Source organism: Porcisia hertigi, chromosome 26, assembly GCF_017918235.1.
Source record: "Porcisia hertigi strain C119 chromosome 26, whole genome shotgun sequence".
NCBI lineage: Eukaryota > Euglenozoa > Kinetoplastea > Trypanosomatida > Trypanosomatidae > Porcisia > Porcisia hertigi.
Window position 1 is genome coordinate 303,750 of NC_090585.1, and position 27,299 is coordinate 331,048.

The window sequence follows — 27,299 nt, forward strand, 5'->3', positions numbered from 1 at the left end:
CGTTGCTGCCCCAACCACAAACAGCGAGAGGTATCATTCTGTCGAGTTGCTTCCACTCTGGATGATCAATGAGGGCTTGATGGCAACCAATCACCTCGGTGCTTGTGGCGCATGACAGCGCAAGAGAGAACATTATGAAGCGATAGGCACTCAAGCAAAGATTTTCTTGTCGGAAACGCTTGGCAGGCACATGTGACTCCGCCAAGTCCCTTGCACACTGATTGAATATCAACGATTGCCATGCAATGCACCTCTATTGGCAGCAACTTTGGGGCAACAAGTGGAAGTGTGTACCCTGATTCCGACTACGCTTTGAGTAGAGCACGAATGGTCAGACACTATGCACCGAATGTCCTGCCTTTTCGTGGCATCCTCAAATACTCCACATTTCAAAAGCGCGGCGCACGTTTTCTATGAGCATGTATGACTCACTGTCCACACCACTGTACGAATCTGTTTTTGAGTTTAGGACGCAGATTTTCTACCTAGCATGATTTTCTTCATTCTGCCCCTATGGTCTTGCTTTCGTGCAACATCTCCGAGGTGCTTCTTTTTGATTGCTTACGTGATAAGCCTGAACCCCCATGAAGAATATCTTTATTTTCTCCTTTCTCTCTCTCATGCTCTTTGCTTCTTTCCATCACGATCTGCGTACCCCGAAGCGGTTCAAAGCCAGTGACTTGGAGGAACAGCCGTTGTTGACGGGATACTCTTCTCACACTACATTTTGATCAAGCTCTGTTTCTTCCACACATGGACTCGAAGAACTCTTCTTTCCGCCGAAAACTCGAGGAGAGTGCGCGGCCGAAAACCGTCGCTGGGTGTCAGCTGGAGGCACATGTAAATAGTGGCCTGGAGCTCGCACAAAATGCCCCACAGCTCTACAGGTTCCAAAACCCGTCGTCTTTCAAATTTCATGGGTCCTCAGCAGCGTCGGAGAGGCTCACTCAAGAGCTACGCAGAGCGGGGGGCATGCAAACAGCCGCCGACAGCGCTGCCGCTATCTCTGCTGCTGATGACAAAGATGTGGAGCTCTTGCGCTTGATTCAAAAAGCAAGTCGTCGTCCTGCTAGAAGTCATGAAAAGCGTGTCGCGCCGAACGATGTGCCGTTGCTACGCAATATTCACACATCAGAAGACGCCGTTGCGTTTTTCACTGCGAATGGCAACTCCACCGCCGTCAAGCATATTTTCCTGAACTGCGCGCCAAAGGGGTTGGATTTTCGCCCCTATGATTTGGTTACGACCAAGAAAGGCTATGAGGACCCGGAGCACCACATACTGAGCGCAACCGGAATAGTGCACGTGCGACCCGGTCAACCATCGGATGTCATGACCCTTGCAGATTGGGTGAAAGAGGCCTCGCTGTTCAACATACTGCGCAAGATTCCCTTTTTCAAAAACTTTTTGCTTTACAAGGCCTTTGTGCGTCTCCAAGGAAAGCTAAGGCAGCGCATTTACATTGCAACTCGAAAATCGCTGCTAAAGGATCTACTCGTTGCAAAACGTACGTTTGCCTACCCAATGCTGGAATTGGTGAAGCACTCGCATACTATGCTTGACACGAAGCTGATCGAGTACAATCCGCATGGCAAGCATGATTTTCTGGCAGACGAATACAGTCTCGAGCAATCGTTTCAGCGGCAGAAGGCTGCCGTCTTCATCACCGGCGTCACGGAGGGGACGGAGGAAAAGCTGACAAAATTGGTCGAAATTCTGCAGCACCGCGCAGACGTCCCCGATCTCAACACTCGAGAAGCACTCGAACAGTATCTTCTCACGGTAGCTGCCAGCGAAACGTCTGACACCCGTGTAAAGCGTAAGGAAAAGTCAATGATCGAAGCTCGCTTGGACTTGGAGCGGCGAACGCGTGAACTGAAGCGAAGCTTGGTCGAATACTCAAAGTTGCACATCTTCATTCGCCTTATTGACTTCCTGTTGTCTGAGAAGCTTTTCCAGAGAGTGCTATCGGCTTTGCAGCAATTTCTCAATATTATTCGTGCTCAAGCACACAGCGAGGTACGAAAGGTCGGCTTCCAGGTCTTATTGCGCCCCGAGGAAGCGACCATGATCTTCGACCCCAAAGAGCCTGTCTTGCGGGCGCTTGTTGCGGAGCTATTCTTTGGCTGCACAGAGGCGGTCACTACAGGGCTCCGCTTGTGCGAACAGAAGTGCTTCAAGGTGCTTTTCCCGTCTCCCCCGAAGGTGTGGAGCATCAGTGACGAGCTACGGTCGAATAGTAGAATGGAGTATATTAGCACAGCGCTGCTTTCGATTGTGCACAGCGACTACGAGAAAGCTGACAGTCGCCTGGTCACGTATCTCACCACAGTACCACATATTCACTTCTTGCAAAAATCCTGGGAGGATATTTCGGATGAGTGTAAGAAGGAAGCAGGAGAGGTGGTTTTGTCCGCAGCAAGTCTAGCCAAGTTGTACCGCCGACTACAGGAGGCCCAGGACTCACTTCGTGTGCTGATCGCAACATACGTCGGCTCTTTACTATGGATAAATGCGGCGAAATTGAAGACGGAAATCGAGCCGCGCTTGGTAGCTCTACGTGATTCAGTGAACGCCTCCTTGCGGAACACGGCGCGCGACATGATCCGAGAGCTAAACGCATACTTTAAATCAAAGACACAGTCAATGAATGAGCGCCCGCAAACGCTATGCGAATTCGCTGAATATACTTCCATATTCAAGGAAATAGCTGCAAACACCAGCGAAACGGATGCCAAGGTTGCACAGGCGGAGGCGCTATGCGACCTGATGGACAGGCAGCAGGTTGACTTCAACGATGATGAAGACAAGCAGTTGCGAGAGCGCACACTCAGTGGCAGTTCTGCAACGGAGTCTTTGCGCACCCTCTTTGATGACGCCCGTATTCGTGCCGAGGAGTTCATCGAGGAGAACATGCCTACCCACGTCGACACGCTACAGTCTGAAGTGGCAAATGTAGAGGAAGAGTGCAGTGGCCTCAACGAAATCCTTCTGGGAGAGGAATTCGCTGTTCTGGCGGATAACACAGAGCCTCTTCTTCAGTACTTGGCTGACATAAATGCGAAACTGGCTGAGGTGGAATCTAGTGAGCAGCAATTGAACCGCTTCGCACAGCTCTTCGACTTGCCACCGTTCGACTGGTCAATTGTCAGCGATGTGAAGACGCTCTATCAAGCGCGAGAGGAAACGTGGAGTATTTTAGATTCCTTCAACAAAAAGTCAGAGTACTGGTTTGAGACTCCTGTCAAGGAGCTGGACACCCTTGAAATGGAGGAGCAGGTGAACCTTATGATTCGCCGAGCAGGCGTGGTAAACCGAACCATGTTGGAGCACAACTACGAAGACGAGGTTGCACCGCATTTGCTGGAGGAGCTACAATCGATCCGCACTAACATGAGTGTGATTCACGACTGTGGAAACAAGCATATGACTGCTGAACACTGGAGTATCATCCTGAAGCAAGTAACTGGCACCGCCTATAGTTACCACGATGACCTCAACCTGCACTCCCTGGAGGAGTGGGACATCTTTTCCTTCAAGGAGGTGCTCTCGGAGCAGTCAGGTCTTGCGACGGGTGAATGGAAGATTTCGAATGATTTAGATGTAATCAGAGAGCGCTGGGAGACGTTGAACTTCACGACAAAGCCGTACAAGGGCCGTGACGGTCTATTTATTTTGGGTGATTTGGAGGAGATCATCCAGCAGCTTGACGACCATCAAATCGAGCTGCAGACCACGATGGCGTCGCGATTCGTTGCACCTGTGCGAGGCAAAGTGGAAAAGTGGATTCGTGATCTTCGAATTGTTGGCAAGGTGATTGAGGAATGGATTACGCTGCAGAAAAACTGGATGTACCTCGAGTTCATCTTTTCATCTGATGACATCAAGGAGCAGCTGCCCGAGGAAAGCGCCATGTTTGACAGTGTTGATCGGTTGTTCCGCTCGCTCACGTCAAAGGCTAACAACCAGAAGAACGTGTTTCAGATTTGCACCGAGGAGGGGGTCTTGGAAGACTTACAGAAAAACAACGCAAGCATAGACGTCATTCAGAAGAAACTAGAGGACTATCTGGAAACGAAGCGCATCGCTTTCCCTCGCTTCTACTTCTTGTCGAACGACGAGCTTCTTTCCATTTTGTCAGACGTGCGCAATCCAAACGCCGTCCAGCCACACTTGTCCAAGTGCTTCGACTCAATTGCATCGCTTATCTTCTCTGACGACGAGTGCACGCAGATTCTGGGGATGGTCTCTGGGGAGGGCGAAGAGGTGTCGTTCGAGACGCCTGTATTTCCTGTTGGCAATGTGGAGCAGTGGCTGAGCGACATCGAGCGCGTGATGAAGGTGTCGCTCTACTCGCATATGCACCGTACCATCGAAATGGCTCCGCAGAGCCAGCGAGAGAAGTGGATCTTCCAGCATCCAGCGCAGTGCATCCAGGCCGTGGACATGATTCTCTGGACGGGTCAGGTGGAGGCTGCCATTGACAGTGCGTCGCTTCAGACCTTCTATCAGGATTACCATGGCCAAATTCTACAGATGGTCGAGTTGACGCGTCAAACTTTGTCGAAGCTACAGCGCACACTTGTCGGAACCCTCATCGTTCTGAATGTGCACAACCGCGATATTGTGCAAAAACTGAGCAGCGAGTGTGTGACGAGCGTGGAGGACTTTGCATGGTATCAGCAGCTGCGCTACTATTGGGAGACAGATGCTCGTCAGGGGCAAAGTGGCAGCAAGAACGTGGCGATCCACCACTGCAACGCGCACCTTTGGTACGGCTACGAGTACCTCGGCAACCAGCCGCGTCTGGTCATCACTCCACTTACCGATCGTGCATTCTTAACCTGCACTAATGCACTCGCGATGAACCTCGGCGCTGCTCCGCAGGGTCCTGCAGGTACCGGAAAAACAGAGTCGGTGAAGGATCTGGGCAAGGCGCTGGCGCGGCAGGTCGTGGTCTTCAACTGCTCGGATGGGATTCATTACAAGATGATGTCGCGAATGTTTGCCGGGTTGGCCCAGGCTGGCGCCTGGGCCTGCTTTGATGAGTTTAACCGTATTGAACTGGAGGTGCTCTCCGTTATTGCACAGCAAATGCTCGACATTGTCTTAGCACTGGGCCAGAAGTTGGAGCGTATGGACTTTGATGGGCACCCGATTCGCCTTAGCCCCAACTTTGGCGTTTTCATCACGATGAACCCCGGATACGCTGGCCGCACGGAGCTGCCTGACAACCTCAAGGCGCTTTTCCGACCGATTTGCATGATGATCCCTGACTACGCCTTGATCGCGGAAATCATGTTCTATTCTGAGGGTTTCGCGAACGCGCGGACGTTGGCGCAGAAAATGGTGCAGTTGTACAAGCTCAGCTCCGAGCAGCTGTCGAAGCAGGACCACTACGATTTTGGTATGCGTGCCGTCAAGTCCATCTTGGTTATGGCTGGTTCCCTCAAGCGGCAGAGCCCAAACGAGAACGAGGACATGCTCCTGATTCGTGCAATGCAGGATGCTAACGTGCCGAAGTTTCTTCGCGAGGATACCATTCTTTTTATGGCGCTCGTCAAGGACCTGTTCCCAACCATTGTTGTGGAGGAGAACTCAAATTTGCTGCTGCACGACTACATCCAGCGCCAGTTCACGGAGGACGGGCTCCAGGTGGTAAGCGGCCTCCTGAAGAAGTCGATGCAGCTGTACGACACTTTGGTCGTTCGGCACGGCGTGATGCTGGTAGGGCAGACTTTTAGCGGCAAATCCTCTGTGCTGCGTACAGTCCAGAGGGCGCTCACCCGCATCAAGCAGGACGGCCATGACGCAGAGGGCAACGTGTCGCTCTTCAATCCCGTGCACGTCCACTTGCTAAACCCCAAGTCCGTTACCATGGGTGAGCTGTACGGGCAGGTGAATGAGATCACGCGCGAGTGGACAGACGGTATTCTGAGCAACATCGCCCGCGGTATAACCCGAGCGGCGTTGACACTCCCGGATCGGCAGTGGGTGGTGTTCGACGGCCCTGTCGATGCTGTCTGGATTGAGAACATGAATACTGTTCTTGATGACAACAAGCTGCTTTGTCTTTTCAACGGCGAGCGCATCAAGTTGCCGGCTACAGCGACGTTCATGTTTGAAGTGCAGGATCTGCGCGTGGCCTCGCCGGCTACGGTCTCCCGTTGCGGCATGGTGTACATGGAGCCGTACTACCTGGATGGCAACCGCGGCTGGGTGCCCATCGCCCGAAGCCTCGTCGAGGCAAAGGCGAAGACTGACACTCGGCTGCAGGCTGGCCGCCTGCTGGAGCTGCTGGACTTGCTGCTGCCAGACACACTAGATTTCGTGCGCGCGAACTGCCGCGAGTGGGTACCGTCTGTTGACGCGCAGCTCGCCGTGAACTCTGTAGAGCTTCTCCAGGGCATCCTAGCCACTGCCGAAGACTCGACGGTGTGGCCCAGCGGCGCGATCACCCCAGTTGAGACCTCGGGAGCAGGCGGTGAAGGTGGAAACGAGGCCAAGCGCAGAAGCACGGTCACGCACGCAACTACACATCGTCACTCTTCGTCCGCGGCAAACATGGCTATTGAGAGTACACCGGCAGAGTTTGCTCGACCGAAGATCACTAATGCCACGGCGGCGGCTCCAGACGAGCGCCGGCTCTTCGATATGTACTTCCTCATGGCCTTTGTGTGGGCAGTTGGTGGAAACCTGCGTGACGACGCGCGCGATGCCTTCAGCACATTTCTGCGTGACAAAGTCGAGGCGGTGCTGCCGGGTTTGCTGCCTCTTTCCCCCTCGGTCGCTCCAGGCGATGCGGGCGAGGCGCCGCAGAAGGTGAGCCTGTACGACTACGTGGTTCACCGCCCCTCAATGGAGTTCATCACGTGGAACCATCTCGTCTCAACATTCATGTACGACAGTAACAGCTCATACTTCGATCTGGTGGTGCCGACCGCGGAAGGGGTTGCACTCAGTACACTGTTGGGCGTGCTGATGGCTTCTTCGCAGCATGTCCTCGTCAACGGCGTGACAGGAACCGGTAAGTCGCTTGGAATTACAAGTTTCTTGACAAGCGTGCTGCACACGGATGATCCCGCAAGCATGTGGGAGTCGTTCAGCATTGTGTTTTCAGCGCAGACGCGCAGCAAGGACATTGAGGACCGCTTGGAGAGCAAGCTATACAAGCTCCGTAGCACAGCCCTTGGCCCCACTCCAGGCAAGCGTGCCATTCTGTTTGTGGATGACATCAACATGCCGACGCCAGAGATCTACGGCGCCTCGCCGCCGCTCGAACTCCTTCGGCAGCTCTTTTCGCAGGGAGGCTTCTACGACACACACAAAAGTCCGGCCCTCTTCAAAGAGCTTCATAACGTGCTGCTGCTCGCAGCGTGCGGTGTTCCGGGAGGCGGCCGCAACGAGATGACGCAGCGTCTTACGTCACGCTTTCACCTGATTTGCCAGCCGGCGCTGTCCGATGTCTCGACACGACGCATTTTTGGCTCTCTCCTCCATGGATTTTTGCACCAGTGGGGCTCAAGCGAGATTCAGGCTCTGTCCACGAGACTTGTGGCCGCTACGTTGGCGTGCTACGAGCGAATTACACAGGAGAAGCTGCCCACGCCGACACGGTCGCACTACACGTTCAATATGCGGGACATTGGCAAGGTCATCCAAGGCATCATGCAAACCTCACCGCGTGTGACACCCTCGCAGGAGGCCTTTTATCGCCTCTTCCTGCACGAGGCCTCACGCACTTTCCACGACCGCCTGGTCGATGCTGCGGATCGCGGGTGGTGGTGGTCAACTCTCTCGGAGGTGTGCCAGAACGTGCTGGAACACCCATGGAACCCGGATTACGAGGAAATCATCTTTGGCGATTTCATGCGCCGCGATCACGCGCACTACGAAGAGATCACCGAACCGACCGATACGATTGCGCACGCCTTGGCAGAGTACCAGAAGGGGTTTAACATGGAGTACAACAAGGAGGTCGAGCTAGTGTTCTTCAAAGATGCTGTGCAGCATGTAGCGCGTCTGTGCCGTGTGCTCCGCCAACCGCGGGGCCACGCACTTGTCGTGGGCATGGGCGGCACCGGCCGCCAGTCGCTCTGCAAGCTCGCCGCCTTTATCTGCAGCCTACCCATTTATGAGGTAACCATCACCCGCACTTTTAGCATGAACGAGTTTCACGATGGCCTCAAGAAAGTCCTGCTCGACAGCGCACGCCACAACAAGCCCGTATTGTTCTTCCTTTCCGACTCACAGCTAGTGTACGAGGAGATGCTGGAGGATGTCAACAACCTGCTCAATACCGGAGAGGTTCCTAACTTGATGGAGTCTGAGGACGTGGATCAAATTGTGGAGGCCGTTCGCCCGTACGCCGTCGCTTCCGGTAAGCGTGAAACGCGCAACACAATCTTCGCCCACTTTGTGGGCATGTGCCGCGACCAGGTGCATATCGTCATGGCGATGTCACCAGTGGGTGAGCAGTTCCGTCTGCGTCTGCGCATGTTTCCATCGCTCGTGAACTGCTGCGCTATCGACTGGTTTGACCAGTGGCCGCGCGACGCGTTGACATCAGTGGCGGAGCGCGTCTTGGCGAACCTTTCCATGGAGCAGCACGAAAAGTCTCGCCTGATTGAGTTGTGCGTTTCCATTCACGTGGGTGTTCAGGAGGCGTCGGAGCTCTTCTACAGTGAGCTGCGGCGGCGGACGTACACCACCCCGACCTCGTATCTAGGTCTGCTCACGAGCTACCGTCAGCTGCTGGAGGAGCAGGACAGGTCTGTGACAGCACAGGTAGAGCGGTACCAAGGTGGTCTCGACACATTGCACAGCACGCGGGCGATGGTAGATGTTATGAAGGTGAAGCTGATCGAGATGCAACCTAAGCTGGTAGAGGCGGCCAAGAATACTGAGGAAATCATGGGCCGGATTGAGAAGGAGCGGGAATCCGCTGAGGTGGTCCGCAAGCAGTGTGCCGAGGAGGAGGAGGGGGCGAGCGACATCCAGGCTGAGGCTGATAGTATCCGTGGCGAGTGCCAGTCGGAGCTAGACAAGGCATTGCCGATTCTGAAAGCGGCCGAGGACGCGCTGGCCGACCTGCGCCCCGACGACATCCGGGAGGTGCGGAGCTTTTTAAAACCTGCCGTCCGCGTAGTACTCGTGCTGGAGGCGGTGCTAATCCTGCTTGGGGAAAAGGATCTCACCTGGGACCGGGCAAAGCTCGTTATGAGTCGCATGGACTTCATCAAGGACCTCCAGAACTACAAGCGGGACGACCTTTCGGAGAAAACGATCCGGGCGATTCAGAAGTACATCAACAATTCCGACTTCCAACCCGAGGAGGTGGCTAAGAGCTCCAAGGCGTGCAAGTCCTTGGCTATGTGGGTGCTGGCGATGAACAACTACTACGAGGTGGTGAAGGTTGTCGCGCCGAAGCGCGCGCGGCTGGCTGAGGCGGAAGGCAAGGTTGCCATGGCTACACAAGCGCTCGAGGCCGCCCGTGACCGTCTGCGCAGCATCGAAGACAAGCTAAACGCCCTGCAGGCCGAGATGGGGGAGAATGTGCTCAAGAGACGTCAGCTGGAGGAGGATATCGACTTGACCACTGTGCGATTGGAGCGATCGGAGCAGCTGATGAACGGCCTGGCCTCGGAGCAGTCGCGTTGGGTAGACGCGGTTTCGATGCTTGTGGCGGAGAAAGCAGGCCATCCTGGCACCATGGCTCTAGCCGCCGGCGCCGTCGCCTACCTGGGGCCCTTTACGGCGCCCTACCGCTACCGCCTTTTATGCGCGTGGCACGACAAGTGTGTGGATCTTAAACTGCCCGTCGGCGAGTCTGGCTTCCAGCTGTCTAGCATCATGGATCCTGTGCGAATTCGTACCTGGGCACAGCAAGGTCTCCCGGCCGACCCCTTCAGTGTAGAAAACGGTGTCATTGTAAGTAAGTCGCGGCGCTGGTGCCTTTGCATCGATCCCCAGGGTCAGGCAGTGAGCTGGATTCGTGCGATGGAGAAGGAGAACAACTTGCGGGTGGTGAAGCTGACGGATTCCAATTACATGCGAACCCTGGAGAACGCCATTCGCGTTGGGCTGCCGGTGCTCATCGAAAACGTCGGCGAGTCGCTGGATGCGGCGCTTGACCCGTTGTTGCTGCAGCATACGTACCGCTCGCAGGGCAGACTCCTCATCAAACTCGGTGACACCGAGGTGGATTACGACCCGAATTTCCGTCTTTACATGACAACAAAGCTGGCAAACCCCTTTTTCCTCCCAGAGTTGCAGATTAAGTTGACCATCATCAACTTCACTGTAACGCAAGCGGGGCTGGAGAACCAGCTGCTCGCGGATGTGGTGCGGGTGGAGATGGCAGAACTGGAGCAGCGGGCAGACCAGACGGTCCTAGATATTGCTCACGGCAAGGACGAGCTGAAGGCACTGGAGGATAAGATTCTGAAGCTCCTCGTGTCGTCGACCGGCAACATCCTCGACAACGAGCAGCTCGTGAGCACCTTGCAGGAGGCCAAGGCAACGAGCAAGAGCGTGAGCGATGCGCTGCATGTGGCAGTGGAGACGCAGCGAGATATCGAGGCGGCGCGTGACCGATACCGCCCTGTTGCTCGACGCGGCGCCACCGTTTACACTGTCATCACGGAGCTCTCCGGTCTGAACCACATGTATCAAAATTCACTCGATTTCTTCAAACAGCTCTTCGTCCTCACGCTTCGGCAAACAGAGAGAGAGGACTCGGTTGACCAGCGTGTGGCAACGTTACTGCCAGCCGTAACACTGCGCTCCTACAACACTATTTGCCGCGGACTTTTCGAGGTGGACAAGCTCATCTTTGCTGCTCTGCTTTACGTGCATGTGGCACGGCAGGAGGGCATCATTGCCGACGAGGAATGGTCGTTCCTCCTCAAGGGGAGTGAGGGTAGGCGCTTTGTGGACGAGGAGATGGACCCCCCACCTGTGTGGTTATCACTAACGGCTTGGAATGAGCTCACGGCGCTGGCGGCAAGCTTGCCCGCCTTCGCCTCGCTCAAGGACACCGTCCTGGACAATGAGACGGAATGGGAGGAGTGGTACGCCCAGGAGAAAGCCTATGAGGCCTACCCCGCCAGCCTCGGCGCCTACTCGGCATGGCAACGGCTGTTAATCCTGAAGGTGTTCCGCGAGGATCTGCTCAACCACGGCCTCTCCTGCCTCATCGAGCAGGAGCTGGGCAAGGCCTTCACGGAGAGTCCCGCATTTGACCTCGAAGGCTGCTACCAGGACAGCGCCCCGACGGCTCCTGTGATCTTTGTACTGACTCCTGGAACGGACCCGACACAGCTTTTCACAGAGTTTGCGGAACGCAAGGGCTTTGGTTCGCGCAAGATGATGCTGTCGCTTGGTCAGGATCAGGGCCGCAAGGCTGAGGAAATGATTCGTATCGCCACCACCGAGACGGGGGCGTGGGTGTACCTTCAGAACTGCCACGTGTACACGTCGTGGATGCCGTCGCTGGAGCGCATCTTGGAGGAACTCGCGCACCGCGACGTGCACCGCGACTTCCGGCTCTGGCTCACCACGATGCCGGTGGCGTCCTTCCCAGTGCTCTTGCTGCAGTCAGGTGTGAAGGTTGTGAAGGAGCCGCCGCAAGGGCTGAAGGCGAACGTGCGCGACGCCTTCGCCGTGTCAGTGACGGAGGATTTGTGGGATAGCTGCTCCCGCAACCCGACAACGTGGCGCCGGATGCTTCTCTCCTTGACCTTTTTCCACGCCGTTATCCAGGAGCGCCGCCGTTTCGGACCTCTTGGGTGGAACATTCCGTACGAATGGAATCAGCCCGACCTCTCGGCAAGTCTGCAATCGCTGCAGACTTACTTGAAGGACGAGGGCGAGGCTGTGCCGTGGGGTGCACTGCGCTACATGATTGGTGTCATCAACTACGGTGGTCGCGTGACAGACTTCCTGGACAGCCGGTGCTTAGCTACGATCCTTGAGAAGTTTTTCAATGACAAGGTTGCCGCACCGAACACGCAGTACGACATCTCGCCAGGTGGCATCTACCATATCCCGGAGGATGTGTCGTCGCTTGCCAGTGTCCGCACATATCTAAGTGACCTGCCTACATTCGAAAGTCCTGAGCTCTTCGGGCTTCATGTAAATGCCGATATCACGCTCAACAAGAACACGGTGCGTCGCCAGCTGGCCGTCATCCTGTCTGTGCAGCCGCGCACGAAAGCGGCGGCGGGTGTGAGCCCGGAGAACAAGGTCCTGGATATGGTCACGGAGTTCCAGCGACGGTTGCCAGCGGCGATCGACAAGGCGCGCGCGCACCCTGACACGTATCGGCTTACTCCAGCGGGCACAATGATCTCACTCGGTACCGTGGCAGGCCAGGAGATCCTCTTTTTCAATGGCGTGCTTGCGAAGCTGGAGCGGACGTTGCAGTTGCTGCGCCGGGCAATCAAGGGTGAGGTGGTCATGTCCGCTGAGCTCGAAGCCATGTTCGACGCGATGCTCCTGGGGCAGGTGCCAAAACTATGGCACGACGGTGGATACCTCTCGCGTAAGCCACTCGCCTCCTGGTATGAGGACACACTGAAGCGTATCGAGTTTTTCCGCGACTGGAATGACAATGGACTGCCGACCAGTTTCTGGATTTCTGGTTTCTTCTTTCCGCAAGGGTTTCTCACAGGCGTGCTGCAGACGTACAGCCGTCTGCATCAGACGCCGATTGACGAGGTGAAGTTCCGTACCCACGTGACGTCTTACGAGCTGCCGGAGGATATTGAGGAAGCCGCGGAGAGTGGTGTGTACATCCACGGCGTCTTTGTGGAGGGTGCCGGCTTTCATCTGGACAGCTCTACACTGGAGGAGAGCAAGCCAGGTGAGCTCTACAAGATGATGCCGGTCGTCCACCTTGAGCCTGTACATCTGAGCGAATTGACGTCAACGCCCGAGACCTATGCATGTCCACTCTACAAGACTTCCGCCCGTGTCGGCACGCTCTCCACGACGGGCCTGTCGACCAACTACGTGGTTACGCTTGATCTCAAGTCCAAAGCAGGTGTGATGCCGAAGCACTGGATTGAGCGAGGTGTGGCGCTGTTGTGTATGTTGGATGACTAGGCCACTGCTAACGTTTAGCATCACCTCCGTGTGTGTGTGTGTGTGTGTGTGCGCTCTGCGGTGTTATATCGCTTTTCTTATTGATGTACGATAAACTCACTCTGTGTTTCTACTTTGTCACACAGTGCCCCCCCCCCCTTTCTGTCGTATATATAAAGACTGATTTCATCTTTCCCATGTTGGTCTGTGTTGTGCGTGGTAAACTACTTTTTTTTTCGCTCTCGCCCTCTTTCTTCCTCCCCGCCCCGCCCCGGAAGCGCACGTAGCACAACTTTCACCCCGAGATGTTTTTGGTTGCTTTGACCACGTGCACAGATGTGCGCCACGCACGTATCCAACCAAACAAATAAACACTCCAGAACACACACACACACACACACACGCACGCACCTCTATGCTTGTGTATGTATGTATGTATGTGTGTGGGGTTTCATCTCCACGCGTCAAGCTCGTTTCTACTTCGGCGGTAGCATCTGGAGTAGACTCAAATCCGTGGTGGAACATATATGTAGTGAATGGGACGAGGGCGAGACCTCCAAAGGAAAACCCAGGAGATCTGTTCCTCTTGTTTTTTTTTTGTTTTCTGGTTTCTTCGTGTTCGCTGAGGACGCCCACCGCCGTCGCCCTTATCCCCCTTTTCCCTACCAACCTACGAGGCCGAACGCTCTGTTGCTCGCAGCTTTTTCTTTTCGAAAAAGAGAAAGAGCGACTCTTCTCCATTCCATGAGATCCCTCCTCTTCCCCTCCCTCCTTTTCTCCCTCTGCCCCGAGACTTCAGCGCTCGCCTCACCATCACTCTACTCCTGGCGTTCTCTTTCTTAGACACCAACATTTACCCTGTAGCGGAGCCACGGGCTGCTCTACTCTGTTTCTCTCTTCCGTCACCCACCCTCCCTCATCCTGTTCTAGTTTGGTGAGACCTCCCTCGTGCGTTTGGTGTAGCGATTTCAGGCCTTTTTGCCTCCCCCTCTCTTTCCGTGTGTGTGTGTGTGTGTCTGTGTTTCGTTCTTGAGAACACAGCTCCTCTGATTCCCACGCTCCTCCTCCCTTGTTGCGCCGCAATTCTCTCTCCTGGTTTCCATACAGGCCGCGGGCCTGCAGTCGTGTCTTACTAGCCGTCTTTATCGTTCAAACACTCGCCTTCCCCCCTTCCCCCTTCCCCCTTCCCCCTTTCCCCCCTCCTCCCCCCCCAAAAAAAAAGAGCACGCATATATCCATCCACCGATACTCTTACACATTGGCGTTGAGAGAAGCCAACTGAGAGAGCCAAGCGATACACTCATACACGTGGGTTCCCATTCGGGGATCGAGTGAGAACACGCTTCTCGGTGCGTGATGCTGCGTCGTTTTCTGACGGCTTATGGCCGGCGCCGCGAGTCCGTGAGTGCTGCCTACGACTCATCGCTCTGGTCGATGTCGCGGCAGTGTTCCCTGTTGCCGTCTCGTCACTTGCGTGCCCGTGCATATCTCAGCCCGCAGTGCACGATAGACACCTTTTCATCACTGTCCCCCTGCTGTGCCGCGCATCATCCAATGCGGCGGGTGAGCGGCAAGTCTATGGAAAAGCAGCCCCCATCAAAAAAAACAGTCGGTCTTGATGCATCTGGTGGTGCCTCTCAAGACGGCGAGGGACTCGGGCGAGACGCCTTCTCTAGCGGCATCAACGGCATTTACGGTAATCGTGCTGAATCGGCAATGCGCGGCATGCTGGGCCCCCAGGGGCAGGCAGACGCACGGGAGTCCCGCGCTGTACCTATCCTCGGCAGGGCATCGGTGCAGGGCACAGAATACACGTTAGATCGTTCAACGGTGTTCGAACACTGGCGCTTCCAGTGCCCGGAGCCGGTGGGCTGGCACTTGTCAAAGCTGGGCTCCGCGACGTGCAAGATGGTCAACGACGTCAATGAAGCAGTGGAGTCACTGCAGCTGCAGATCATCAAGGGTTGCAACGTGTTCGAGATCGATGGGGCCGCCTCGGAGGTGCATCAGAGCATCGCCCGTGGCATTTACGAGGCCTTGCAAGCCTTCGAACTGGATCGCAGTGGCTTCGTAATGGTAGCACGCTGCGGCCTAATCAAGCAGCCCCGCTTCCAGGACGAAATCACGCGCATCGAAGCATCCAATACAGCAGCCGTGCGCAATCGCATTATCCCTATCTTTGAGCGCTACAAGGCTTCCTCGCTGCCGTCGACATCCCTCAAATCTGGCTTCCGCATCAGCGAGCTGGATGACTCACAATTGGCGCGGCTGAACCTGCGCCGCGTGGACCGGACGACGGCTGCTGGGCTTTCGCCGGACTGGCTCGACGCTTTCTTCACCAATATCGCCTACAACACACGACTGGAGTGCATCGACGTTCTCCTGCTGGAGGGGGTGCACACACTCTTCGATGCTCGACCGGATGAGCATGTCGATGATGACATTCTGCAGCTCTTTGTGTATTTGGAGCGTCAGGTGAAAGAGGGCGTTCTCCAGTACTACGGCGTTAGCTCACCCCACCTCGCTCCACCGGTTCCTCGAAACTATCCGGAGATGCCACCGGACGCACTTGTGCCAGACAAGTACCGCACACCACCGAAGGAGCCGGAGACGATTAGCCTCTACCGCCTTCTAGCCCTTGCAGAGCGTGCAGGCGGCGCGCGCCATCATTTTCGCTTTGTACAGTACCCCTTCAACTTTACGCAGCACCAGGCAATAAGCAGTCCCCTACCATACGACGCTAATCACACCCTGGGTACGCTCTGCAAGGCGCTAGGGCTGACTGCCCTTGGGTACAGCCCGTTGGAGGCCCCGAACTTGATGCAGCTGCCGGAGCGCTACCACAACTTCCCTATGGAGGCGGACCTCAAAGCGCTGCGTATGAATTTTTTTACAGTGTGTGAGCGCAGCGTGCTGAAGGAGATGGAGATCAAAGACACAATCGATAAGGGTCCTGACACACTGCCGCCCCTCGAGCACCTCTTTGTGGCCAGCGTCTACTTGGCGGCGCAGCGGCAGTTCACAAACCTTTTCTTCTTCACAGACTGGGTAAACCACTACATGATGCCGCGCTTCCGACGTGCTATGACGCGCTTCAAAGAGGCGTCGAACGCAGATCTCAAGGACTGGGCGAAGCAGTATGAGCAGCTCATCAGCGATTTGCTGCGGATGCGCCAACGCATGTTTCAGCACAAGCACGGCAAGCAGGCGGGACTCATCAACATGGCAATTGACTACGTGAGTCCGACGCTGGCCCAGTGCCCTATGCTCAACCAGAAGGCTATCAACTTTGCCACTTACGGTTGCGATGTGCTCCTGTGCGGTTTTCACGTATCGCGGTACTTCCACGAGGCCACAGAGTTGAACCCGGCCAAGGACGGCAACCTGTCTATACCCGAGGGAGAGCTGCTGGCCCTGTGCGAGGCAGAAACGGTGACCTACGCGAATGCATCGCCACCGCATCCGTACATGCTGGAGCCACTTATGGCAGAGGGAAAAATATCGAAGCAGCCGAGCAAGGGCTCTGAGCATCTCGTCCGAATTGATCCCCAGAACCCCAAGTTCCCGGACATACCAGAGGAGCTGCAGGCGGGTGACAGTGTCACTCCGATATCCACAGACGGAGCCCCGGCAGCTACACCTGGGGTTGAGTCAGTGGAGAATAGGGTGAAGGAGTGATGGTCTACTACGCCGTTCCATTTACAGTGTGATGGTGTGTGTGTGTGTGTGCTGAGAGAAGGGTGGGGAAGCTGCGCATGGGCACAGACGCGGGTGTGTTAGCGCGTGGTCGGTTTGCCTGCTTTAGATTGCCGTTTAGCCCCCTCTCTCTGCCCCCCCCCCCTCCCCCCCTCCCCCTCCTCCTCCGCTTCTTCCCTCTACCCTGACCCCTTTGTATTCCCAATATCCCGTACGTGAGCTTGCGTATCGGGCGCCACATCTCGCGTTTCTTTCGTATCTGGCTGGGAGGAGGTGGTGGTAGTAGTTGACTAGCCTCTTGCGGTCACACTTGCACGCCCTTCTGTTTTATTTATCGTCACCCAACGCACCGATACTAGCGCTGTGTAGAGGCATGATAGCAAGTGCAGACTCACCTTGACTCTCTGTACCCCCTCCTCCTCCTCTACCATCATCACCGCACGTGAATCTTTGCGTGTGCTCTTCACCACTCCTCTCTGATTTCCCCTTCTACTTTTACCCGTGGACACCTTACCGTGTTTCGGGACGGTTCAAGGGAGGAAGTCTCTGTGTGTTTGTGTGTTTGTGTGCTGAGGCTACACACATCAATTAAAATGAATGGGGAGGAGGTGGACGGGGATGGGAGGCGAGAGGTCTGACGTGAGCAAATCACCTTTTTGACACAGAGCGGGAGTACGCAGGAAGGCGGAGCAGCCTTCTTTGCCTTGAGATGTGCCTGTGATGCCTTCTTCTCATACCCCCCCTCCCCGTCACGTGTGCATATGACTGGATCTGCGTGACTGTTGTTTTTGAATAACGGGGACGTGTGTTGGTTGCAGGCCTGTGCGACCCATCCCTTTCCTTTGGTCTACCTTTATCCTCACAACACCCTTCGCTCTCTTTTCTCAACGCTCTATTCGTCTCCTTGCGTTTTATGGAGCGACCACGTATTAGAACCGCTCAACAGGAAAAGTTCACCGGCTAAGCAGCTCAAGCTCGAGCACGTCACTCCCGGCGCTCCCAACATCCCAGCCAGTGCGCTCACACAACAGCAAGCAGGCGCACTCTCTCGTTCCTGTGCACTGGACCCCGGCTCACCTCCTTTGTTCTCCTCACTGATTCTTTCCTACCTCTGCGTTCTCTTTTTTTTTGCGTTTCTCGCTTATCGGCTCTGGTACGCTTGTGTGTGTGTGCTCGGGTGCGTGCGTCGGTGTCCTCCGCTTTTTTCTCCTTTTCCCATTGTGTAACACAAGACACTTTCTCATGTGATTCCCCTTCTCTCTCGCGTGTGTTTACCGAGATAAATATATATGAGGAAAAGGACGGAGGTAAGTCGAAATCAAGCCGCCCTTTCTACCATATCTTTCTTCTGATCCCTAAGCCTGTTCTCCAACCGTTTTTTCTTTTTTTTTTTCGCACTATAGCCCAGCATGCTTCGCAGTAACGTCGCTGTGGTGCTGCTTCTCAGCACTCTCTTCTTGGCATATGCGGCGCACGCAGGGCCGGTCATGAAAGTGGGAGTAGATCATGCCATTGCATTCAACCGACAATTCGGAAGCGGTGATGAGAGGCCCTTCGGTAGCCGAGCGATGCTGATCCGCGGCGAGGTAGTGCTGTACAAGGCCGCGGCGTCTGCTAACCATCGTGGCTACACAGTGTTTGTGCCCTGCGCTGAGCACCTCACCAAGTCGGCCCTGCAGCAGCTTGCCGGGCCCGGCCCATCAGCGTCGGCGAGGGGTCTAATCATAGAGCTGTGCGACACGGACTCGACCAACGAGGACACGCTTTCGTTTTTTTTCAGTACCACAGCCGTCGACATCCCCGTGTACTTTCTGCCCCACGGTTCGGCCTCGAAGGAGCTCTCGCAGCACCTCTCCGCCGCGGCGCAGGGCAGCACAACAGAGCGGGTGGTTCTTTCTGTTGCAAAGTCGGTGAAGCTGAGCGAACTGGTGGCGAACTCGACGCTGCCCAGTTCCATAATTGAGAGCCAATACGTTCACGGCCTAAAGAAGGCTTCTAAGAACTCTGCCCCGGCTGCCACACTCCCTCAGGTCTTGGTGACGGCACACTTTGATTCCCTGGGTGTGTCTCCTGCGAGCCGCACGAGTGGCGGTGCCTCCGGAGCGGTCGCCGCGATGGAGCTGTGGCGCCGGCTGACGTCCACCTCCAATGCGCAACAGAAGTCGTCTACCCCGTACGGGGTCACCGTTGTCCTTGGTAGCACTTCGCGTTTCAACTACGCTGGCACGACGTCGTGGATATCGCAGCACACCGATGAGGAGCTTGATGCGTTCCGGTCAGTTCTCTGCCTCGATGAGTTGCTGCCGCCGCATGAGACCAGCAAGGATGCGCCGGATCTTTATCTGCACGTTCAGGATGCTCTCATGAAGCGGCCGCATGGCCAGCTGGTTGTGGAGCAGGTGGGGACAGCGGCAAAGGCGCTCGGCATTTCACTCAAGGTGGTGTCTGCCAAGACCAATTACCAGCATTATGACCTTCGGTTCGAGCATGAGGTGTTTGCTAGCCGTCAAATGGCCGCCATGACACTCTCCACCCACCGCACTCACCACATCGACCAAATCTTCCGCGATATCCGCCGTCCTCCAGTCACTGCCGCAGATGCAGCGTTGCTTGCGAAGCGGGTGGACTTTGTCGAGGCCATTGTGCGCATCATCTCTGGTGCGGCCTCGTCCGCGGAGAGCGCAACGTCTGTTTGGCCTGGTGCGGCCTCGCACATCCAGGGAATGATGGAGTATGCGACTGAGTCGCACCGCTCGCCGGTTGTCCACAACGGCGCGGATCTTCAGCAGTTCGCCGATGGTGTGGGGCATCACATGCGCGCGCAGGCGACAGCGGTCCAGCGGGATCCGCTCACCTCGGCGTCTTCTGTGGTGACGCACCAGCGCTTGCGTACGCCTGGCATCACGCTGCTCGGTCCCTACGAGGAGACGATGGAGGTGTTTTTGGCCAAGTCATATCTGTTCGAGTGTGCCGTGGCTGTGGCAGTCTTGATGGCTCTTCTTGCCTTTCTGCACATGGAGGTAGGACTGAAGGTCGCTCTAAGGCTCTTCTATGATTAGGATCGTTGTTATAGGATACCTGCATTCTCGTGATCTCTTCCCCCCTTCTCAATGGGCAAGTTTTTGTGTGTGTGCGTGTGCGTGTGCGTGTGCGTGTGCGTGTGTGTGTGTGTGTGTGTCTTTTGCGCGTACCCCACTCACTGCGATGTGTGAAGAGCACAGAGACTTGTGCAGGACATTTGACCTGCTTCTTCCTGATTGACCCCCCCCCCCTCCCCCCTCCATGCCTGTACACCTCAGCGGTTAAATGCATTAGGCGCACATTCTCGGGTATTGTGATGTTGTGACGTCGTCATGAGTGTGTGGTTACCGAGGGATATGAATGAATGAATGGATGGATGGATCGACGAATAAATATTTTTTTAAGGATACGAGAAACTTTTTTTTCCAAATTTCTGACAGGCAGGACGAAGGTCTCTCTAGACAGTATACAAAAAAAAACGGGAATAACGTTCAATCACACAGCTTCGAAAAGGTGAGGAGGTGCGGTGGGGAGGGAGGGTGGAGCAGAGGGAAAACAATGCGCTTCCCTCGTTTACAATTCCAGCGTTCGAAGTGAGCCGTTTGTACAACCGACATGTGGGCCCCTTGTGCTGATCTTTCTCTCGCTTCCTTGCGCTCTTCGCGGAGTGGGGTGGGGGTGGGGGAGATCAGCAAGGGCTACGCTCGGCACCTGTGAGGAGCTGCAGACTTCCTTCGTATCAACTGCACTTATCTATGTCCGAGGCCCCTACACCCAGGAGGCAACCAGACACCTATGCATTCACATTGCCTCACACACGTACCCCCTTTTCCCCCCTTTTCACCTCTCTCTTCCAGCAGCCACGACGTAACGGACTTGGTTAGGGGGAAAAAAGAAGTCCATTTCGAGAGGCGGTTAATCACTGTTTTTCTCTCATTTGTCCGCCTGCATCACACTCACTGTTGCATCACCTTCACACACCCACTCACTGGCGCATGCGCGCATCATTTCTCATTCCCTTTCTTTTCGAAACGCATCGGAGTGCAACGCCTGCACTACGATATTAACACGCACACACACACACACACACACACACACACACACACAAGCAAAGCCAAACACGCGAGTCGGTCTCTTTGGTAAGCTTCTGTGTGAGTGTTGTCACCTCCACTCTCCCAACTTACAACCGAAGGTCACACAGTGGACGGTACGCGTCTCTGCATTGGACTCAAACCGCCTGGCCTCCAATCCAGTGTAGGGCTGCTTTCACTGCTTTGTGGTGGTGTATTTTCCTCCTCCCCGCACCGCTTTGTCTGTACACACACCCCAAGGCGCGCGCGGGGGGGGCGGAGGGGAGGAGGAGAGAGAGGGAGGGAGGGAGGGAGGGGGAAATCCAAAGTATCCTCAAAGCAGAGAGAGAGGCATGTATCGAACACTCGTGCGTCTGTCACCTCCAAGCACCAGGGATGGTGCTTGCCTGGCACGCCGCCTTGCCTGCCACCCGTTATCGTTGTGCCTCGCATCCGCGATGGCTGAGAGAGGATCGCTGCTGGAGCCACGGCGCTTCCACGGCCACGGCGGCGACCGCGACAAGATGCTCCAGGTCGAATTCACTTTACCTGATGGCGAGAAGAAGGTGGTGGCGGGCTACGAGGGCCAGTCGCTGTTGGATGTGTGTGCCGAGCAAGAACTGCCGATGGAGGGGGCGTGTGGCGGATCGTGTGCCTGTTCCACTTGCCACGTATACTTGGAGGAGAAGGACATGGACCTCTTCCAGGAGCCAACAGACGAAGAGAACGATATGATTGATCAGGCATTCTTTCCGGAGCCGACGTCACGACTTGGTTGTCAGTTGAAACTGAAGCGCGGCGTGCATGATGGGCTGAAGGTGAAGATGCCTCGCGCTACGCGTAATATGTACGTGGACGGCGCCAAGGTGGTGCCTCACTGATAGGGCAGGGTACAGCACACGTGGGAGGGCCGCTACACCACATCACTACAGGTGTTATGCTCATAATCGAGGGGGGGGGAGGAGGGAATCGTGTTTTGACGAGTGCATGCGCGAATTAATAAGTGGCTTCGTGTGTGGTTTAAAACCGTCTGGTGATGGTCGCGCGCGTGTGTAGGCTTTGCGCGTTTTTTTTTCGTCCCATCCCTTTATTCCTTTCTTTTCTCTGCTTCCCCCCCCCCCCCCCTCCCTCCCTCCGGCGCTGCCTGCGGCTTCTCTCCCCTGTTGGACACATCGGCATATGGATACGCACCTCTTCTAGTAATTGTACACCATCACTCGGTGCATCGTCGACTTGAACCACCAGTTGAGTGCATATTCACAATACGTCGGCTCGCCACTCTTGTTGCCCCCCTCTCCCCATCGTGTATATATATATATATATATATACGTGTACACGCGTCTTCGTGCATGTCCCCCTCTTTTTTTTTCCCGCCACCCACCCATAGACGGCAGGGGACAGTAAAAAACAATCAACGCCATTCAATTCGCTCTCTCACCCCTCCCCATTGCCTTGGCGCAAGGGACGACGACGACGACGACGACTGCGCCGATGGGGGAAGAGGGAAGAGGAGGGAGGGATGGGGTGGTGGTGGTGGCTGATGTGTTACTGGCAACCGAATGTTGTTGTTACTATTATTATATACAAATATATTTGTATATATATGTGCGGGTGGGGTATGCCATAGCGGCGAAAGCAGGTAGACAGTAATGGAGTGTATTTTGCATGTGTGGAGAGATAATGAGCAATGGACAGGGGATGTGGGAGGACGCGCCCCGGCGTCGGTGTGCAGAGGTGTTCGCGGTACTGTTGTTTGTTTCACATGTCTACATATTGTGTGGCTGTGATGAGCGAGCACGCTTGCGTTTTCCGGAACGGTATCGGGATACCAAAAATGCCTGAGAGAGAAACCGCGACCGGTATCGATGGTCTCAACAGCGATGCCTGTGCGCGCCCTACGCTAATGCCTTGCCGGTCCTGAGGGTTATCCCGATACACCAATGGAAAAATGAAGCCCAAGGCCGTTCTGCATCCCCTCCTCCTCCTCCTCCTTCCTCCCGTTTGTTGCTCTGGTTCGCTTTGTGTGTGTGTGTGTGTGTCTGTCTGTCGGGGGGGGGGAGAGTCCACTGTGTGCGCAAGCAGATGACATTTCTGCTTGATCCGTAGGCGGACTATTTCCATCGTCAGTGAAACCGCCGGAGGTGTGGGCGGGGGGAAGAGGGGGGCGGCGGGGGGCTGTTAAGCTCCATCTCTACCATTCTACATCTGCAAAAAAAAATCACCCGCATACGTGATGATGTTTGACTACTACTAGTACCATATGTGCGCACATTTTGATGGCTCGTGCGCACAAGCATATAGCGCCTTGCTCACCTTAGCTGCCAGGGGGACGCCCAGACGGACGTCACGCCCTCGACGTTTTCAGCCGACTCACCTCTCCCTTTCCTCTTCCCCGCGCTCTTCTTCGCATTGGTGCACTTGTGCCTGTATACATGTATGTCTTGGTACAACGTGCACGTCTCACAGCATGAGCGAAGCCATCTTGTGTTCGTTTCCCCTCTTTCTTATTGATCACCGACACCAACGCCAACGTACATAAAGCGCACGCACAGAATCTTGTGTAAAAGTAGAAAAGATGGCGTCCTTCACTCCCCTCGACAACTTCAAGGGCCGCGGCCGAGGCGTGATGCCGACTGGTATCGTGATTGACAAGTCTTGCCGAGTTTACGTAACGCAAATTCCACTGAGGCGCATCGAGCGAGACGGCGCAAGCGCGATGAAGGCCGAGTTTGAGGTGTACGGTCCCTTGGAGTCGTACAAGATGTTCACGGATCGCTCAGGCCGCTTCGTCGGCAGCGCCCTATGCACTTACCGAAATCCAGCAGATGCGTCCATGGCTGTTTACTGCATGGACGGGGTAGAGGTGGAAGGGTCTACGCTGCAAGTGAAGCCTGCGAGGGAGCACGGCGTTGTTCTGCTCTCCTCAGGCAACAGCAGCAGCGGTAACGGATCGCACCGGGATCACAGTCGTGGCTTTCTGCATGATACGCAGCGGCTGTGGGGGCGCGGCCGCCTCGGGAGCTCCGGCCTGCTTGGCGCTGGGCAGAACAGTGGTCGCTGGGCAACCGGTGGTCAGGCCATGAGCAGTGCGTCGCCTTCGGACATCCTTGCGGAGAAGTCGGGCCTCGCTGACATGGACGGCGTCTCTGCTTCTCCGGACGATGGAAAGTGGTGCCACGACAAATACCAAATGCTGGCCGAAGGCAAGGACATGGATGAGGTCCTCGGGATCCGTCGCCCACACCAACAGCGCGGTGGCGCGCGTGGCCGTGGTGGACGCGGATGGCAGCGCTACGGCGAGGAGGTCGATTCCTCGTTCGAGAGGTACTTGAAGGAACGTGACGCCATCCGAGAGGATACGTCAACTCCACTGCCTTCATTGGGCAAGGCTGATACCTCGCCTCTGAGCATGCATGCAGACTTGCAGCAGATCTCAGCGACAGAGCCAGTGGTAGAAGAGAGCGTGATGACGGCCATGACGGAAATGGCCTTTGGCGCCGACGACAGCAGTGCACCTGTGACGGGTGCGGCGCTTGGGGCGCTTCCAGAGGGGGCATAGAAGTTATGGAAGCCGCTTCCCGATGCGCGCGTTCACCTCTGTGTATGTGTATGTGCGTGTATATGTGTATGTGTGAGCCACTCTGTTTAATTAGTTGTTTGTCGCGAGAATTAAAGCTACGGGTTGGCGGTGGACTTGAAATGCCAACACGGGTGTTAGCACAGGGTGCCGATGACGATTGGGGAGGGGGGAGGGGGGAGGGGGGGTGTTGCGGGGTTGGCAGTGGAAAAGGATTTCTTGGCTCATGTTCCCACCTGCTCCCTCTTTTGCCTCATTTCTGTGCGAGAGAAAGGGTACGCGTGTGTAGACCATCCAATGTCAGGTGCGCATAGTTGACTAGCGATAGTTTTTTCGAGTGCCATGTGCGCGGCCTGCGTGTGTGTGTGTGTGTGTGTGTCGACCAGTGGGCCTTGGTGAAGGCGTACAGAAGACTGGTTTCGCCTCTGTCCTCTCCCACTAGAGGTCCACTATAAAGTTTGCGCCCCCTCCTTCCCCTTTCCCGCGGAGGCCGTTTCGATTGATTGGCAAAGGGCTTCGGCAACGCCCGTCCCGCCGGCGGTTCATCCTCTTGGGGTTCTTCCCCCCCCCCCCCCCTCCCACCACCACCACAGGTATCCATCGTTCGATGACTATTTAGTTTTCTCTCCCTCCCCCTCATGAAACTTTTTATGGCTCCGCTCAACTTCGCTGGCCAACCGCTGCACGTGTGCAAACTCATATAGTCCGGACAGCGCACCTCTCAAGGGTCCGAAAAGGGAGGGGGATGCCGATACTGCCTTGGCGATGCCAGTGCTTGCGGGGAAGCCTCTCCGCGTACGGTGCCCTCACTGCTCTTACTCGGCCGTTTTCAAAGGAGCGGCCGCGGCCACCGAGGCTCTGCCGTCTGAAGAGAAAGAGCCATGCGGGGCATCCCTCCAGAAAGAAACCCGTCTCACCACCGCACCAATTTCAAAGTCCGGGCGTCGTCCATTCCCATCCTCACGCCGCTTCACAGCCGTGCTCATCCTCCTTCCCTTTGCCTGGCTCATCTGGAAGGGAGGTGGTTAAAGCGTGTGACGTGGATGCCGCACCTGGTCCCCCGTGCACTACGGAGGAGAAGGAGCGAGACCTCCTCCGCTATTTTGGCCGTGGTCGTTCCATGTACGACACAGTGCCTCTGCAGAGTACGTCCTTTGCTCTTCAGCGCGCATCTTGCGCGCAGGCGCAGCGTGTCCCGCTTGTAACACTTTTTCCTGCTTCGCCTCTACCCGAGGCTTCGGCATCGCATTCGATCTCGACAGCCCCACGCCCCACCACCGCGTCTCGCGGCGTTATGGGCATCCGGCCTTCCCTATCGCGCCCGATGGGCAGTACTGTCAGAGAGGCGGAGAGGCCGACGCGCGTAGCACCTGCGACCACATCGTCTCCGCTAGCGCACTTTTCAGCATCGGATCTTTTCTCAAGTTATGAGCCCCAGGAGAGAGAACACTCGGACTGGTTGCAGTTCCGCCTCCTCAGCGCGCGCCTCTCCAACTCGCTCGACTCCAACAAGTTCTTCGGCGCGGCAGAGGTGCCGCTGCGAAGCGTATGCGCTGATTTGGCAGAGCTGTGGGGTACCGCGTGCACTGCATGGGAACAGGCTTTGCGGATCTGGAGCGGCGTCATATTAAGCGCTTCAGCTCGCTTCTCCCAGCACAACTCTGTGTGCTTTTTAGTCTGTTACGTGCACACACAGCAAAAGGTCGCCATTGGCATGTCCATGCAGCGCATCGCGGATGAGGTGTGTGCGCTGGCACGGGCCAGCGCCACACCGCAGCTGTTCCGGATGATCCCCATTTTCATTGGGATGCGGAGACAAGCTGTGTTGAGCATGGACGCGGCTGTGTGTAATTCACTGGTCGCCGAAGGAGAGGCTGCGGTTGACTCTCAAACTGACACGGTCACCTATCCAACGGGGGGATTATACACTGTTGCGGAGACGGTGCAGTGCATCACGCGCTTTGGTCCTCACGTTTTTAATCCGCGGGAGTCAAGAGACGGCTTTTCGCATGCAGCGCTCCCAGGTGCATCCCCAGAGCTGGTGTGCACACTAGAGCCGCAGGTGTTCTTGTTGTCGGAGAGCTGGCTGCACGTGCGCAGCATCGCCGATCTCCATGGCGACAATATTGCTAAGGACTACGCTCCGTTTGACGATTGGACAGGATCTGCAGCGTCATCGGCGACCTCTGGGCTGAGGTGGAGTCACCGCGGCCATGATGTGACCTCCTTTGTCCCGGAGCTGACGCGGCGCAACGTGCACGTTGTTCCTGCTGTGGTGGGGGATCGCCTGAGCCAGAAAGAGGAGCGCGCCATAGCCCGCTATATCTGGTGCAACGTGCAGCGTCAAGTCCGTGGCCGCCGCACGGTCAAAGCAGGTCAATCACCTTCCCGCATTGGACCCCCTGTGGGGGATTCCTGAGGTGGAATTCGTGTGTTTCGGCAGGGCTGTTCAGATGGCACCGGCAGCAGAGATTTGTTGCCTCGACGCGTCGCACTCTTAGGTGGGAGCACATGACTGCGATGAAGACATGCAATGGAAAGGAAAGGCATTCTCGAAACGATATATATATATATATATATATATGCGTGCGACGTACCCCACCACCACCACCACACCCACAAAAAAAATGACAAGGAAAATAACACTGGTAAAATTCAACGACTGTCAAAGCGCTTCCGCACTCTCGTCATTCTGCACCTGGCTTCTCCCCCCCCCCCCCCCCGCCCCTCCCGCCCCCAAATAAATCTACCATCTCGTTTAGACTTGATGGTTCCCCATTATTCCTTGCGCCGAGAAAAAGTGGTGACCGAGATAGGGAGGGCAGTCATATGATTTTGTTCTTCTGGGT

At 55.9% G+C, this 27,299-nt stretch overlaps 6 protein-coding genes across 6 annotated transcripts; all 6 read left to right on the forward strand.

Moving 5' to 3' along the window:
- Positions 1 to 753: 753 nt before the first annotated feature.
- On the forward strand, positions 754 to 13,107 carry JKF63_04128 (uncharacterized protein; the record flags this gene model as incomplete). The annotated part of the gene is made up of 1 exon (XM_067900121.1): positions 754 to 13,107. The coding sequence occupies one exon, from the start codon at positions 754 to 756 to the stop codon at positions 13,105 to 13,107; it is 12,354 nt and encodes a 4,117-aa protein (XP_067756305.1).
- A 1,335-nt stretch (positions 13,108 to 14,442) lies between these two features.
- Positions 14,443 to 16,764, forward strand: JKF63_04129 (uncharacterized protein; the record flags this gene model as incomplete). The annotated part of the gene is made up of 1 exon (XM_067900122.1): positions 14,443 to 16,764. The coding sequence occupies one exon, from the start codon at positions 14,443 to 14,445 to the stop codon at positions 16,762 to 16,764; it is 2,322 nt and encodes a 773-aa protein (XP_067756306.1).
- Positions 16,765 to 18,191: 1,427 nt separating this feature from the next.
- JKF63_04130 (uncharacterized protein) lies at positions 18,192 to 19,841 on the forward strand (the record flags this gene model as incomplete). Its single annotated transcript, XM_067900123.1, has 1 exon — positions 18,192 to 19,841. The coding sequence occupies one exon, from the start codon at positions 18,192 to 18,194 to the stop codon at positions 19,839 to 19,841; it is 1,650 nt and encodes a 549-aa protein (XP_067756307.1).
- A 1,385-nt stretch (positions 19,842 to 21,226) lies between these two features.
- Positions 21,227 to 21,754, forward strand: JKF63_04131 (uncharacterized protein; the record flags this gene model as incomplete). The annotated part of the gene is made up of 1 exon (XM_067900124.1): positions 21,227 to 21,754. The coding sequence occupies one exon, from the start codon at positions 21,227 to 21,229 to the stop codon at positions 21,752 to 21,754; it is 528 nt and encodes a 175-aa protein (XP_067756308.1).
- Positions 21,755 to 23,448: 1,694 nt separating this feature from the next.
- On the forward strand, positions 23,449 to 24,432 carry JKF63_04132 (uncharacterized protein; the record flags this gene model as incomplete). The annotated part of the gene is made up of 1 exon (XM_067900125.1): positions 23,449 to 24,432. The coding sequence occupies one exon, from the start codon at positions 23,449 to 23,451 to the stop codon at positions 24,430 to 24,432; it is 984 nt and encodes a 327-aa protein (XP_067756309.1).
- A 763-nt stretch (positions 24,433 to 25,195) lies between these two features.
- JKF63_04133 (uncharacterized protein) lies at positions 25,196 to 26,869 on the forward strand (the record flags this gene model as incomplete). Its single annotated transcript, XM_067900126.1, has 1 exon — positions 25,196 to 26,869. One exon carries the CDS (start codon positions 25,196 to 25,198, stop codon positions 26,867 to 26,869), a length of 1,674 nt encoding a protein of 557 aa, XP_067756310.1.
- Positions 26,870 to 27,299: the final 430 nt, after the last annotated feature.